The sequence below is a fragment of the Berghia stephanieae genome, chromosome 6 (assembly GCF_034508935.2).
Source record: "Berghia stephanieae isolate SIO BIC M18660-M18661 chromosome 6, UCSD_Bste_1.3, whole genome shotgun sequence".
Lineage (NCBI taxonomy): Eukaryota > Metazoa > Mollusca > Gastropoda > Nudibranchia > Aeolidiidae > Berghia > Berghia stephanieae.
In genome coordinates, this window is record NC_088365.1 from 23,061,594 (window position 1) to 23,079,093 (window position 17,500).

Here is a 17,500-nt window from a genome sequence, read left to right on the forward strand (position 1 = left end):
TATATTTGGCCTTGAGGGAAGGTGGACAGAAGGAGGAGGAGTGGTTGGGGGATGATTCCAATGGCAGTTGTGAAAAACGGTATTGTCATCTTGATGTAAGCGATAGAAAGAATAGGAGAGAGAGAGAGAGAGAGAGAGAGATAGAGAGAGAGAGAGAGAGAGAGAGAGAGAGAGAGAGAGAGAGAGAGAGAGAGAGAGGTGAGGAAAGACTGACCAAACCTGGGCAACAGGATCTGATTACTGCATAACCATAAATTTATTACTAACTTCTAAATCGTACGTTTCACAATATGGACATCTGTACCAACGAGGGTTGATATAAGATGATCTCCATCTTGCAAATAAGACTTCATCCTGACATTTCCTTTGACGTATAATAATTAAGACTTTTTGTCGAGTTCGAGGTTGTCCTCTGATAAATGAACAAAATGTGTTTTCGCTAAAATGAAAATAATAATATACATATTTGAAACGGGTTGTCCGCGTAAACCCGACAGGGTCCGTGGAAGATCAGATACAAAATGTATAAATATTCTGGACAATGGACACACTATAAAGCAATGTATTTTAAAACAAAAAAATGTCATTTTCAAAATATAAATAAATAAATAAATAAAATGATAATACGACAACGACATAATGTGTTATTCCCACAAAGCTGACACGCTCGATCCCGTGGGTATTAACTTACACACAGCTCGCTCTTGACAAGGGGAAACGTATCATTGTTGCAACACAAACTGAAAGAACAAATTAATCACAGCAGCCAAGAGTTAAAGTCTGTCAGCGTCGTTTAAGTGTGAATACCCCTGCACCACCATCTGAGATTAAAAAAAAAAAACACTGCATTTCCACACATATAGAATCTCCATATAATAATACATACATCAGCACTTATCACAAAAACTAATTTCTATTCGAAAGGAAAAAAGGGGAAGGGGGGGGGGGGGGGAAGGATAATGTGTCTGAAATTCTTCCGGTACTGATTCCGACATCTTCAAAAGATGTCTAATCCCCACTTTCCCTGAGAGGAACTACTTTAGTAGTAAGCTGAAAACAAATAAACAAATTAAATAATAAGGGAAAGGAGACAAGACGATAGATTATTTTTGGAGGGGGGGGGGAGCACTTGAAAAAAAACAAAAAAACAACCACGACAAAAGGTCTCAAGCAGCACTGATTTTGTCTGTTTCTGGGGCAGTGAAAATATTATGTAACCTATATTGCTACTATTTGGATAGAATGACAGACACTAACAAAGTACTTTCCATTAGATCTGAGATCCAGCTACCAAATCACCAATAGTTGGACAGATGGGTCAGAAAATAAAGCCTAACTTAACGCAGAAGGATTGCATGATATGGAACACACAAATCAAAAGGCTCGAAAACATTAAATAAATAAATAAAAACTATTCCTGGACAATAACAACCAAGCTGATAACATTTGAAATATGGATAAGCTGCTTAATATGAATAGCAACAAATGAAATGTCACCTATTGTAAAGGAAGCTACTCCATGGCAAAGTACGCCACCACCCAATCACGGCTGGATGAAGTGAGACCAAAGTTGACAAATGGCCAATCAGGATCCCTAACATTACATCCAGCCTTTTAAAAAAAATTTTAAACAAACAATGTCCGATAAAATTGATTGTATTCTGACAACATTCATTTAACAGCGAATGGAAAGACAAATAATCCATTTTTAAAAAGGTCATATTATGACAATGACAGTAAACCCGAGTTCACAAATTACCAATGATAAAAAGAACTTACGCCAACAGGCAATAAAATATTGAAATAATTCAACGCTACAATTACAACATCAACACCAAACTGCTCACGAAGACACGCATTATTCGTTCAATATCGATCGACTTTCATGAACAAAACACAGCATATCTTACTGCGTAACAGAAGATCTATTGAGTGAATGCATTTATCACAAAATTCAGTCCCTTGATTGGTGACTAAATAATAGTTACAAAAACCTATTCACATGGGTCTAAAATCTCAGAGTATTGACTTGTGTTTTTTAAAGATTAAGATCTAGAAGAAACAGCTAGGCCCAAAGCAATAGTTTTTACACGTGTGTAGTCCTTATAATAATGTTCCATGTGTTGGACACAACCGAGGGACAGAATCAATGACAATCGCATTTCCCTGATTGACAGAAACAACACAGTAAATTATCAATAAAAGAATACCATTTGCGTGAGGAATAAGAATGTAATTACATCTCACTCCACCACCCTCACACCACAGACACACATATATAAAATATAACAAAAACCTGATTATACGCACCAAAAACACGAAATACAAACTAAGAAAGAAGATGCCAATAAATAATAATGTATTGGCTCCTCTTCGCCAATCAAAGTGTGTATCTTGCTACTTTTAACTTAGCTAAAATACTACTATCAGCATTGAAAATGTCATTAACTATATAAAATTAATTCTCTAATAATTTTACCTATGTGTTGAAAGCCAGAAAAAAAAAAAAAATAAAAGTAAGTATACAAAGGAATCTCATATTATTATTATTATGTAAAACATACAAACATAGATAAAGTAAACAGTATGAATCAACTTGATTTTGAGACGACACACTAGTGTTACAATTGTTGATTCATTTATCTTTCGTAACACATTGACGCTGACTCGCATATGATGAATTACAGGCCAGGTCATTATAATGTACGCTTTCCAAAATTTCTATTTGAGATAGGAACAGATTATCTGATAAAAGATAATTAAATATATAAAAACCAAACAACTCAGTCGTGCTTCTCAACCTGAAAGTAAAAATGAAATGCTGTTCAAAAGATAAGCATCACATCAAGAAAGGTGATTATAATTATAATATAATAAGATTATGACCACTGAGTGTAGGCTGAACTCTGACCTTATGGGCCTAAAGGCCATAAATGAAAAATTCTTTAAATCTGTATTGAATAATAAATCCATTATTAAAAATAAGCAATATATACATATATCAAGTCAAGTAACCTTAAGCGTGATCAGGGGTTGGATGGGTGATATTGATGGTGGACAGTTCTGGTAAGGACACTGTGTCCTTGGTTAAGACACTTGAGATTAATTACCCCACTCGACTCAGATGTGATCCCAGTCGTCTTATCTTTACTTTTATTGTACTCAGTCCCATGTCTCGCACACACACACACCAAAAGATCAAATGTGTTGATCAATAAGTTAAACAGTAAAAATTAATTTACAGGATGGTCGTAACAGGAGTAATTTGAACTAGAAACACAAGACTGTCAAGTCAATCAGATAGTGTACTGATATCAGTAGTCATGTGTCATGGAATTGACTTTTTCAATTTATGTATACTTTACAAAATTGTCAGCCTAAGGTACTAAGTTAAGGTACCAAAAAAAAATTGAGAACCCTGAAAGTCCACCATAAATCCACCAAGCACATTACTTTACAAAATAGTCAGCCTAAGTTAAGGCGAAAGTAAAAAATCTTAAACATTGTTAAACGGTCCCCCCAAATATCCTTGAGCTTAAATGCCAAACACAAACGTCATCAAATACATCATAGCTTTTGAAAAACGAAAACATTCGCTATCTCAATAAAACCCTTTATATCGCCAAACATTCCCTGATAATAGGATTTCATGGTACTGTAATTTCTTTATATCTATTGAGCATTACAGCAATTTGGAATAGAGCAGATGGGGGTATTTGAGTACAATTTTGCGAAAAATCTAGATAATGCCGGTTCTTTCTTTTCAATAATTATTGTGACTTGTATATCCATGAATTGGTATAATTAGCAGTATTATTTGTTCAAATCTGAATGCAATGTTGCACAGCATCTCCACAGAATTTGAGCTTTTTACATATCGCAATAACCACTATACGTGCTCAAAGCACTTTACATAGGGTCCCTGACCAACAAACAGCAACACATAGCATGTAGAACAAGATAAGAGAGCTGTTGATTTTACTATTATTTCCCCCAACAGAGACAAAGCTGTTAACGGCCAGGTACTCATTTTACACCTGACTGTGATGAGAGAATGTAAGTAAAGAGCCTTTTCCAAGGACTCGACAATGGTTCGAACCCAGGATCTTCCGAACCGAACACCATAGTAAAAGTTAAGGGTTGAAAAAAAAAAGTTAGAATGCACCATCTTTTGATTAAAACAATGAAGTCTGTGACCATGCTCAAACGCTGACCCAACTGGTGTCTACAATGAGAATGAGATCACTGAATACTTGTCATTTGATAAGTGACACCTCTAACTTTTGATCTGGTTGGTACTACAAAATTCAGGGTCATTTCGAATGACATGGTATACGCACAAAATAAAATGAGCGGTTTGCAAATCATTTGTTCTCTGGGCATTCATTATTAATATTATTATCAAAATAGCGAAAAATATATTACATCAGATCTATTGCAAACTGCTGATATCATATTCATAATTTATTGATCCACAATTGTACTTGTATTTCATGAATCAATAATCAGAAAATAAAATTGAATGATTCTACAATTTAACAAAGTATTGAGCGTCACATTTTTCTTATTTTTACTTTCTATGTTGAGAAAGCTCGTGTCATGTTGAAGAAATATAACTGAATTCAAGAAATTTATTATCCCTAGATTGAGTAACAGGAAGAAAGTTGTTAATTTTTGTGTCCATGATTACAATTGTGCTATCTGTCTCTGGTAAACAGATATATGATAACATAATCATAATCTCATTCAATTGAACTTGAACCTTGGCAAGAATTAAGTAAAATGGGACGCAATTATAATAATAGATAATAACAACAATATCAGTAATAATTATTATTATTATAATCATAATAATAATAATGGGAAAAGGAGTAAAGGTGAGAGATTCCTCAGAAAAGCCATTCTTTTTGTCATTTTCCGTGTTCACGGGTAGACATAGTCACCATAGTCATAACAAATATGTTATGGTTTTAATTTTCAAATCAACTCGGATCAATTCCAAGGCCAGTTTGACAACACAACATCGGTCAACACAGGTGCCCTCGCTGAACTCTCGATTTGCCTTACAAATTCGATGACGGCCTGTGATAATTTCACTCACTCAGCCGTCGAGCCGCCTTTGTTTTGAAAAAACCCGCTGTCGGCCAGTGAATGGTGGTTACAAAAACACATGTATGGATCATTGATAAGTAAACAATAAGAACCCAAACAAGTGAAATAAAAGTGTCATAAAAATATGCTTATTTATTCCAATGATTACGACTGTTTACTGTTTATGGTCGTGCTTTTTTTTTTTAATGAGGAGATTTAAATTTGTGGGAATCACTCATGGAACACGTGAAGTGAACGGGAGTGCCGAGATGAGAATGAGTGAATGAAAGAACAATCGAATGAGAGAACGGACAAGGAAATTTGTCAAGAATGAAAAATAAAATCACGGTTAAGTTATACAATTCACAAACACTCACCCGACTGGATCTATCAGGGTTTATAATTTTAGAATCCACGCGAGGAAAATCCCTGTCTCTATCAATTTGAGAGAGCAAACCAGATATTTCTCCGTTCTCCATGTCTTCCGACATTTTGATCGTTGTAGGTCACGTGATTTAACCACTTGGCTGGAAGAAAGTCTTTTTTATAACTGAGGCACGGTGAGGGTGTTTTGACCTGCGATGTTTGGGGACTGGACGACAAGAAGTGGGGAGTTGAGGGAGGGAGGGACGTGCACAGTTGGTTTCGGAGAGGGGGTTGGGGGGGGGGGGGGGTAAGGGAAGGGGGAAGATTGTGAATAAACAATGGGATTAAATCGTCGTCTGGTGATAAATTGTTATTTTGTAAAGAGAAATGATTAATGTAATGTTGCCGCTGTAGTGGTGGCTGGCTATTACCATCGTTTATGTCATCAACATAGTCGTCTGTAGTCATCAAGAGTACTTATGGCGTTTAATTATGATACAGCTACGGTAATTTATAGCTGACCGTTGTGTTGTGTCAGTTGCCGAATAGTAGAATGCCCCATAGACTAGGTACTAGGATTCTGTGTAATCTAACAAAGTAAACGCGTTTGAGCGTGGCCTATGACGAATGGTCTGAAGACTCTTCCTATGTCTGAGACATTTCATTCCAATTTGATCAGGTGTAAATTAATACTTCTCTGTTGATGAGAAACGAATGATATAATTAGAGATGTGGGGTTAAAAAATAAACAAATCAACGTCGATTCTTCCAGCAGGCGATATGAACTGTGTGGATTCATGTGGCATGCTGGTATGGAACGCATTGAGCTGTAGAAATATACATAGAATTTGAACCTTACGAATGATAAATAATGAACATGATCAAGATAAGTAATATTAGTTCAACATTCGATACACTTCAGATCTCAGTCTCAAAGCTATTTCGAAAATAAAAATTTCAGTCATCCGGTTTGCTCCTTTATATAGATTTGTAAAAATTCTTTTGTTTGTTTTTTGTTGTTTTTTTGTTGGTGTTTGTTTGTTGTTTTTTTTTTTTTTTTTTTTTTTTTGTTTTTTTGTTGTTGTTTTTGTTCATTTTTGTTTATTTAATGACGACAGAGTTAGAAATATGAATAAACAAAAACATAGAATATATAATAATAAATTCTTAAACATCTTTCGCGAAAAATTGTAAAATGTCGACATTAGATATTCTATCAAACAAACTCGCATTCCATTTGATAACCACATATTATATGTTGTCCAAGTGAGCAAAGTACATAATAATAATGATAATCATACCCAAGAAGCCCATCAAAAGGGTCTGGCAGAACAGGGATTGGAACTCGGAAAATCCCCCTCAGTCTCCCTAAAGGTTACAGTACATTGCCTAAACCACCAGCCCAGCCCCCTCCCGATCGCTTATAGGGAATGAGATTAGCGGAAGAGTAGCGGAGACGCATGCGCACAACCAACATGACGTTCTCTCTCTAATAACTTTTCCGCCAGTGACGTCACATACTATGGGTGACGTCCAATCAAGGGACGCTACTCTTCCGCTAATCTCATTCCCTATATATTCAGTTCGTCTGTACGTCTGTTCACGCCTGGGTTAATCCGGCCTTCCTTTGGGGTAGACCATTGTCTACTGATATATAAGAAGTCACTGGGGTAGACCCATGGCCCTCTATAGAGGACTATGGAAAGACCCTAAAGATAGATTTCCCCTTGGACATGAATCCCAACGCCAATCTGAGTGACTGATTAGATTTCTTAAAATAAAATATAAATCGTGACTTTCAGAGAGAAATAAATCTACTAGATAGGTCTTTCATAGCGGGACGGAATGACATAATTTGGCATGGTAAAGTAAATGTAGACCAAACTATAAATAATAACACGGGACCCTGACAGAGCTGAGGTAGGGAGACAACGGAGTCCCTCCACCCACTGGACATTCGAACATGAAAACAATAGATGTGGGGGGGGGGGGGGAAGCGAAGAAGAAAAAGGAGGAGGAGGAGGAGGAGGAGGAGGAGGAGAAGAAGAAGAATTACCGATTTGATAGAACATTAGTCTATCGGAAAACTACTTTCTGTCTGATCTGACAGACCCAGCTATCCAATTACCACTGGATGGGCTGAACACTAAATCAAAACCAGCCTTCTTACGCATGCGTCGAGTGCTCTTCCTATTGCATTATCGGGACCCTAAACACAAAATAATATTCGGAAGAGGGGGCTATGTGGTCTAGTGGTATGACACTCGCTTTCGGATCGGAAGTTCCTGGGTTCGAGCCTCGCTCGGCGCATAGTTGAGTTCTTGGAGAAGGCTCTTTACTCACATTCTCTCACCGTACTCAGGGGTAAAATGAGTACCTGGCCGTTAACAGCGTTGTCTCTGTCTCAAAAATTTGTAATATCGCCTGACAGGCGTCAGGTCTCGTCCTACATGTTATGTGTTGCTGTTGGCCAGGGACCCATTGTAAAGCGCTTTGAGCACGTTTAGTGGATATTGCGCTTTATAAAAGCTCAAGTAAAGAGTGAATAGGATGAAACATTTCATGATTTCGATGTACCCGATGTACCCACCACCGTATGGAAAACCCGCAATACTCGAGCCAACACGAAATGACCCCACAGTTATAACATCAAGTCTCCTACGCGATTATCAGTTTCGCAATTTATTGATTTGTCTTGGTTAGGGCCAACCGTTTACGTTCATCATACAGTGGCGGACCAGCAGGTCTATAAATAATGGCGGAAATCTATACCGGCCCTTTTTTCACCCCACGCATTCATCACACGCTCTGCTGCTGATCAACGATTAGTGTTTGGTTTATTTTTCCTTGGACGGGGACACCTATGTTGAACGTCATCCTCAGACTTTCCGTCTAAGACACAACAACCCAATTATTGATTTCGACATTAAACACGTCGCCAATTCTAGTCGTATGCTGGTGCCCCATTATTTTTATTTTTAACTCTTCCACACTGAACAACAATTATTTCATCATTTCTTGTCTTTTTCTTCTATTTTTTTTTTAATCTAACGATTTATCCTCTTAACGTACTCAAAGCGCTTTAAAGGTGTCCCTAGCCAACAGCAACACTTAACATGTCGTAAGACGAGACATGGCGCCTGTAAGACGATATTACAGTTTTTTCCCCGACAGAGACAGAGCTGTTAACGACCTGGTACTCATGTTACTCCTGAGTACCGTGAGAGAATAATATGAGTAAAGAGCCTTTTCCAGGGATTCAACTATGCGCCGTTCAGAGAGGGACTCGAACCAGGACCTTCTGATTTAAATGTGAGTTACATACCACACGACCACATAGTCACACAGGAAAATGTGAACTGTCGCCTCAAATTGGTATTAAGTCGGGGATGCAGCGAATTCCAAACTGGGAATGTAATGTTGAAATGATCAGAAATATAAACTTTTGAGTGTTTGCCCACCATGTCAATGTAACCATTCTCCTCGATCAAGCATACTATTGTGACCTTATGTTTAATGTTTCCTCTTCTTCTTTCAGCTCATCCAGCAATTTGCAGGGTTGCCATAATGAATGCCACATCTCCATGCATCTCGGTTCATAGCACCATCTTCCTCCAGGCCCAGTTCTTTCATATCGTCCTTTACCCTATCCAGCCATCTAGTCTTTGGGGCGTCCCCTGTTTTCTCTTTCCAGCTCATTGCATATCCAATACTCTCATCTCTTTACATGTCCGAACCATTCCAATCTGTCTTCTCTCATCTATAGTAATACATTCTTCACTTCAGTCAACCTTCGAATTTGTTAATTTCTCACTTTATCTTTTCTTGTCCAGCCAAGTGACCATCTCAACTTCCTCATTTCTGCCACCACAACCTCTTTAACTTGTTTCTTTGTTTCTTATGTTTAATAATAAATGCAATTTTATTCAACTCGTCCTCATACCGTTTTGAGATGGATGGTTATAATTGTTTCTGATAGAGAGGAATTCAAATTTTTTTATTGCGATGGTCATTACGAAAAAACCAACAACTCTTGAAGCATTAAATACTCCACATAATTAATTATAATGGTTTTTTGTTTGTTTGTGTTTTTATCTTCAAGCCAAAAACTCCAGTACCGACCAAACAGATCAAGATATTACAAATTGACGAAGGTAAAGATGAGGAAGACCGGATGATCATTTGAGCAATGGGCACCGGAAGTAGATGAATATTCATCCGCATGGACACTAAAGTAAAGACTGAGAGCTTAGTCGGACTTACTAAATACGCTCATGAGAACATCATCGTTCATCGAAGAACTCAACTTGCAACAGACACATCTGCTTCATGATCTTCATGCCCAGCCCCAACGAAACTGAACTGTCAGACGCCAGCTGCCGTTTGAATGCAAACTACCTTGGAAGACCTCCTTTACATCTTTCTGCAACCAACACAAATCCAAAAAAGAAGGATTTCATTTATCGAATACAAGCAACAACCACAGAAGCCGTCCAATTTTTTTACAGTCATGACACAAAGTCTTAGGGCTACAGCCTGACTAATCATTGATCAAGTAAGTGCATTACTTTATTTTTCATATTCGACTATAAGTATCCCGCCCTCCACATTAATCTAGACCTTACGCTAGTTTCTGTCTCATGTTATTGTCTTTCATATTTTATTTAATGTAGAAAGAAAATGAAAAAAATAGAAAGAAATGCAAATAAATAGATAGTTTTTGGTGAAGTTGACCATACTACCTTTAAGTCTCTTGCGATAGATCGCAAATGTAGAGACGTACCTGATTGAAGACATATTATGCTTCTTGGATTCCTTTTATGTGAGCTGACCAAGCAAGTCCCAGACTAAAATCACGGCACCTTCGGACTAAGTTTGGTCAAGTATTAGTCATTTCATTTGCTGAGATCGGACTCACTCTAAGCTTAGTCTGAGACTAGTTACTAGGATACATCATAGCGTCGACAAGATAGCAGCTATTTTTAGATTGAGAGAGCTTCGATTCGGAAGGAAATTAAGTTGGTTACGAATGACAGAGGCAAAAAGTGTCTTGTTGCTATTGACGTTGGCTTTAAATAACTGTGAGATAAGTGCAGATCGTCGAAAGTACACATTTTTGTGATTAAGAACTATTTATAAAAACCCAAAAACAAAACAAAGCCCGAATCTAATCGGCTTGCGAGTTGCGAGTGATCGGAGACTCGAAATAGAAGGGTTCGCTTCAAAGAACCCCCCCCCCCCCCCTCCCCTCCCCGGAACGAAATATTATCAATACCGGATGTGTCGCTAATTTTCTCTTGGAAATCTTTTGCGTTGAAAATATGCAGGCTGGTATCTTACCTGCCATCGTGTAATAGAGAGCTCGATGTTACCAGCACAAAATAGCCGAATTAGTCACCGTCCTTACACCGCCCACTTCTAGGCAAGAGCTTAGTTACTTAGTATTATGTATTCTTATAAATAATATGTAATATAATGCATGCTTTTGAAGGCAGCGATGGCTAGTAGTTGCTGTTGTTCTTTTCTCTTCTCCCATTGATTTCCTTGGAATGTCCAAATAAGCTTCCAAGTTTGCGGGTTGGACTTCCATTTTTGATGGGGTTTTTTGGACAGATTGTAGACGGTGTGTTTTCGCTGCATTTTCTTGGAATTTCCAAAATAAAATGCGCTGAAAATGGTATCAATGGAATTATGAATATAGATGCTATGCGTTTATTAAAATACTCACTCTGTGTAACTTAAACCGTTTATGGTTTGATATAATTTAGTACGAACTAATCATTAAAGTAACTGTTTAAAAACAATATTTTAAACAGAGCTGGGTAACGTCAATTTCGTTCCAACTATACTGGATTTCATAATAAATCAACACTTCAATTTTTTCCCTTTTGGATGTTTTCTACACATTTTTCTGTGCCTTGAAAGTGCACACTAAAAAGAACGATAATGAATTACAAAATCACATTTGAAAAACAAAGATCAAAGGAACGTCTGTAACTAAGGTGAGATTAAATAACTTGAAAGTAACGTTCTCTTTGTTGTTTATCAGAAAGGCCAGGTTAGGAAAAAAGCAGGGAGTCGATATTTACAAGCAAATGAAACATGTATCAAACTTAGAGAAAAGCACAAGGGGGAAAAACTCTCCTCAATCAGATATCTTTCTCATGTTGAAAGAGAGAGAGAGAGAGAGAGAGAGAGAGAGAGAGAGAGAGAGAGAGAGAGAGAGAGAGAGAGAGTTAAATAAGAATATTATGCAATCAAGTTCCCACCCACAAACAACCAAAATCGATTCTACAGGACGACAACAACAAATAGCAGCTTCAAATAATCTTTCTGTCTCTAACATTAAACCATTTCACCCATAAACAGTACCAAGGAACGGAAAGAAAAAACATACCGAGCTCTTAAATGTGCCGTTATCTATTCTGTAAATAAAATAATAAAAGGAAATTTTAAGCACCTATTTTTCAATACTTAACGGCACAATGGCGGTGGTGAACCAAAACAATGGTCATATTAGGACACTTAAAACTGTCATTGTTGTAGATTTGGATCACAAAAGAGACAAAGGAGATTATGCTTTGAACATTCTTTCTAAAGCTTTAATCAACTTTTAACACAAGCAGGCATCTATAACAAAAAGAGAAAAACAAAACGTTAGACGTACAAGACAAAAAATGTAACCAAAATCACCACAGTCATTAATCGAACAAGGTTTGTTCTAGAGTTTTTAAAATGCTACTATATATTGACAAATTGAATAGATAAACGCATAACAAAATATCCATGATGAAAATACAAATTGAAAGAGATGATAGAACGAGGAGCTTTCGGAAGGCCTCCCTAAAAGAAATACATGACAGATTGAATTCAAGATCCAATGACTTGCGGACAAAACGTGTCAAACACTTCTCGGCTGTCTGTCTGAATTGTTAAGTGATATATCGGCGTTTTCATTGCTTGTGTTATTGACAGATGAAGGGTCTTGAGCCCTAAACGTTCCGTGCTTGATATTTTGTTCATTTTCCAAGCTGTTACATTTATATTTGTTCATGAATTATTGCAGTCCACAGCTTCTGGCAGCTTTGTGTCACTTTTACAAATTTATATATACGAACTTTCTACGGCTTCACAATGCTCAATTCGTTTTACAATGCAGTCTTCATTCCCCCAGCACACTATAATATGGGTACAAATTAAAAAATCATACCGAACAAGTCGCACGCCGTGAGGCATTTGAACTCTAACACTCTAACAATGATATCGGACAATATCTATAGCAATGTTCTTGTTTGCCACTGAGTCGAGAGGACGTAGCACCGAGACAAGAGTTTGTCATCCATCTGGTCGTTGACCGCGCCTAATATAGCTTGCTGTTGTTACAAGATGAGACATTGTCTCGCTGAGTCTCTGGCGAAAACTTCATCAGTCTCTTATTTACTTGAGTCCATCGGTCAATAATTATATGTATATAGCGCCAATCCCTCGTTGCGCAGCTCTAGGCGCAAATTGACAAAGGGGGGAGGGGGGATCATACATCCTACATATAACAATTACACTTCTCATGTATTATGGAATACTTATTTATATACAATGGCTACTAGTACTTTTTTTTCGTCTAAAATGGTGTTTATTCATATATTCCCACTATACTCGGGGTAAAATGAGTACCTGGCCGATAACAGCTTTGTGTGGGAAACAAATGATATACAATAGTACCCTAAATGGGTCGGATTTTACCTTTACGTGTCACTATTAGCTTGGGACCCTTTGTAAAGCGCTTTGAGAACATAATTTTGTGGTTATATAAAAGCTCATTTATTTCTATTTTCCTTTTTTTTCATTCTTTTTTTTTTTTTTTTTTTTTTGTTGATATTTTTCAGTTACGTTTTTTTTTTCTTTTCTTCTTTATTTTTAAAAATTATTATTATTATTTTTTTGTATTTGTGTTTTGTTTTTGTTTTTTTGTTTTTTGTTGTTTTTTTGTTTTTTTTTTGTTGTTTTTTTTTTTTTTTTTTTTTTTTTTTTGTTGTTTTGTTGTTTTTTGTTGTTGCTGTTGTTATTTTTGGTTTGTTTGTATTTATTTTTGTGAGTACTAGGACTGACGGCAGCTTTTTATTTTTATAACATAATTGTTGGAGGAAAAAAGTTAATGTGATGACGTAAAATTAGAAAGCTTGCATTTATTTTTCAAATGAAATAACATGTCGAATATGAATGAGGACAAAGACATAAGACATCCATTGTTTAGGAATTTTCATTTTCTGTACTTTGTATTTTAACAAAACGGATCGTTTTAAATAAAACCCTTGTTTTTGTTACATCTTCCCATTTTTAGACGTTCCACGATATCAAAAGACAAGAACTTGGACAATAATAAAATGTAGGGCATCAAATTTGAATGGAAAACGGAAGAGTCGAGGAAGAACCGAATGAATATTTGAATGAAGAGAATGAAGAATTGTCTGATGGAAGTGCCGGAAACGATCAGAAAAGAAATGATCTTATTGACAATCAGACCGGATTTCATGTAGAGAATGAAAGCGGAAATGATAGCGACGTAAGAGATAACAGTAGCGATAGTAATGAATCCTTCAAGAATGATGGGAACGATGAACTTCTCGTAGATAGCATTGAAATTTTAGGACCCAAGACAATGGCGTCGATAACGCCACTTGATAGCGAGACTATTCTAGAAGAAAACTCAGAGGCAGGATCAGATGTAGCGCTAATTAATGAGTCAACTAGAAATGAAGGAACCGAACAGTTACAATCAGAAAGTCAAGGCCATGACTCAAATGTTAGACTAGACGAGAGTGACCGCGGTTTATTAGAACAAAAAGAGTTTGATGAGTCCGGAAAAGATCTGACAGATGACCAGATAGATTACGATGAAGAATGTGTGGAGGAAGAATTAAATCTGGATGACATGGTTAGCACGTTGTCGATTAGAAACAATTACTTCCACGAGACTAGGGGTTCACAAAAGACAATTCCAACGGATCTTACGGCGTTCGAGATCGATCACCTCCAACGCTCACAGGAAAAGATGGAGTCACGTGAGAGGTTGTCCCGGCTACATTCTCAGACCAGGTTTAAGGATAACGGTCAGGATTGGAAGTCAAATGCGAGTCCTCCTCTTCTTCCTCCCGTGGATGCACAGAGGGCGCCTGTAATCAGACAACACCAGTGGCCGTATCGTGCTAGATCCAGGTATTTGCGGAACCCTTTCTACGATCCGGCGCCAATTTGTCCAAAGGTCTGCTGTAAACCAGGACAATGGCTGACGACCACACGATACGCGGGTCCTGATAAAAGAAGAAGCCTGGGGGAAAGGTGAAAGAATTATTTAAAAATACATAAAATTCCCTTTATTCATTCCATAGGGGAAATGTGTCTCTAGTGTCTATTCCAGGGGAAGACTGTAGTAACACAGGCGTTAGCCGCAGTGCAGCGCCGCAAATTGAGCTAGGGCGAGGTGACTTGCTCACAGCAGGTTTTCCACATCTCGTCCACCCGACATCGAACCATTTGAGTCGCCGGGTCACATTTAAAGAAAAATTATTTTGACAAGAAATCTTTTACCTCTGATATCGATCGAATGAATTGACCCCGTCGTGTACTTTATTTCCAAGTATGAAAATCCAAACTGTTATGGTCTCCTTGTAATGGGAGTCCTCTTAAACCAGCGCAAAATAATATTATTGACCATTACAGCCATATTGAAACAAGCTCGTAATTGTGTTCGATTATCAGACCTTTTAATGTGTGTACGTAGGATGACCCGCCATCACAATGCCAAATGGGAAAGGGGGGGGGGGAGAGGGGGGGGGGGTTAGAGTGCGGCAGGAAAAGGTGTATCAAGTTGAAATACGACATAGCTTCTTTTGATCTCCCCCATCACTTCCAAACATTAGTTTATTATAATTAGCACTGCCATTATTGGTCTCATCCATCGCAAGTCCCAAGAGAGCGAACGTCCATTAGCGAAATCAGGTTTCATGTCTCTTGTTTTCATAGACAAGCTACTTCTCTATAGTGCCCGGTATGCTTGTTGAACACATTTTTGAATATATGACACTCGTTATAAGCAAAATACTTAAGAGTTGATGTTTCAGTTGTAACCCTTCTGCTTCTTCTGCTTCAGTCAACAATAAAAGTTGAATTGAATGAAGTAAATATTATTGTTCCTTTATATCATCATCCACCATCTTGTAAAATGGCATGTACGTAGACATCTGCTTTTGTCCATCGGGATTTGTTGAGATATCTTTAAACTTCATAATATTGATTTTTAAAATCATTTTGTTGGTTGACGAAGAGCTTGAGTCCTATTCTATTCTATTCGAATTACACTCGCTGTCCTTAACTTCAGACAGGTTAGAATTTATTAAGTATGCAAGGCCAAAAAGCCCTTCTTTAATGATAGACCGGAGATTTGGGAAGATTACACAACTTCCGCCAGACCAGCTCCAGTATGCCGGTGGCGGTGTTCAGACCGTTTTATTGACGTTTATCCCACTTAACTCCGAGCTAGAATCACGTTTCAGGTCTGTGAAAATTATGGGGACACTTTTAACTTATTTTCTGCTGGAAAGGAAGGAAGGGGCAGGGGGGGGGGGGGTCGTGACCCCGCGGTTTGGTAGGAAAATCGTCAATTCACGCGTAAACGACGTTGTTTGAATCAGGGTCGAGTCAGTTTTCAGGACAGAGTTCTGAGAGTCCACGCCAAAGTCCCGAGTTTGAGAGTTTTTGCCAAGATGACGGTCATTTAAATCGATCGATATAATTTGAAGGACGAGTTTTCTAGTCAAAATTTTTAAATAATGTTTTTCCAGAGTACGACAGCTTGGGTTTATGATTTATGGAGCCTTTTTCTTTTCATTTTTAGTTTTTTCCCGCCTTTGAAATTTGGGATAGCAGAAAAAAAAACCCGACTTACATAAAATCCAATCAAATTAAAACTAAGAAGAAAAAAATAAATAAATATCAAAAACGAAAAACAAACTGGGATGTGAATAATACAGGGGTCTTAGCCTGTCCTTTAATTCCAGTGTAACGACACCTATTCTTTAAAAGCGAAATTCGATTTTATTTCAACCGTCGTAATATTTTACCGTTTTCGAGAATACGACAGTATAAATTAAACGATATGCGATCAGCTCAGAGTTTGTTAAAAATGAATTAACGCAGTTGTTGCTCTCTTAATGAAAATAATCAGTCTGCCATGCGGAAGCAGGTCTCTTAGCGAACTGGGATAACTCTGAAATCTTGCTTGGATTGTAAACATGATCTGACCGAGTTGTTGATCTGTGTTGTTAGTGTTCACGACCAACAGCAGTTTTGTTGTCCGAGTGACAGTCATCGGATCGAAGACATACACCAGATTCTCGTGGATTTGTGTTGATGCTATGCATTAAGGTAAAAACACTCACATCTGCCAGCCAAATTAAACATACCAATTCACAAAAACTGTGTGTAAACTTTAACATTAATAGACTGTTTGATATAATTTAGTGTGAACTTATCAATAACAGGTTGTGGTAAAAAGTTATAAGAAAGCGTTGAGTGACGTCGTCTTCGATCCTTGTATCATCGTATTCGTGGCTTGGTGGTCTAGTGGTCTGACACTCGAATGTAGCCATTGTTACCTTATAGCATGACGCTAGAATCCACCAGGACTTATACTGTGACGTCAGTCTTTTTTGGTTTGTGCAGCGTCTAGCACAGACTCCTGTGTTATCTATGGCGTCTAGTGAGCTGTCGGTAGTTGTACTCGGGGAAATAAGTGATCCCATTGGTTGAACTATTGAATGCAACTCACGGTTCGTTTCTTGTGTTGCCAAAGACTTGTCGGTCTTTTCACATTTTTTTGGTCAGTGTCAGGCTATCAGTTTTCGATGACTCCGCTTCGTACCGGCATTGTTGAGGTCTCGAAAAAGGCCCTTTACTCACATTAACAACTTAACGACTTGGTACCCAACCTACAACGATCTACGAACGAAGAGGAATGAAAACGAAGCTCTGTCCTCACAGTCTTAGG

The 17,500-nt window shown here is 37.6% G+C and overlaps 2 protein-coding genes across 2 annotated transcripts in view; one reads left to right on the forward strand and one right to left on the reverse strand.

The window, feature by feature from the left end:
- The window catches only part of LOC144974690 (putative adenosylhomocysteinase 3), a 256,230-nt gene extending 250,595 nt beyond the window's left edge, over positions 1-5,635 (reverse strand). Inside the window, exon 1 of the mRNA XM_078917827.1 lies at positions 5,469-5,635. Coding sequence (XP_078773953.1) covers positions 5,469-5,582 — 114 coding nt within the window. The 5' untranslated portion in view covers positions 5,583-5,635. The remainder of the gene's footprint in view (positions 1-5,468) is intronic.
- Positions 5,636-11,423: 5,788 nt separating this feature from the next.
- Positions 11,424-17,500, forward strand: part of LOC144974691 (uncharacterized) — a 13,274-nt gene continuing 7,197 nt past the window's right edge. Inside the window, exons 1-2 of the mRNA XM_078917831.1 lie at positions 11,424-11,459; positions 13,796-14,793. Of these exons, the coding sequence (XP_078773957.1) occupies positions 13,859-14,793 (935 nt within the window). The 5' untranslated portion in view covers positions 11,424-11,459; positions 13,796-13,858. The remainder of the gene's footprint in view (positions 11,460-13,795; positions 14,794-17,500) is intronic.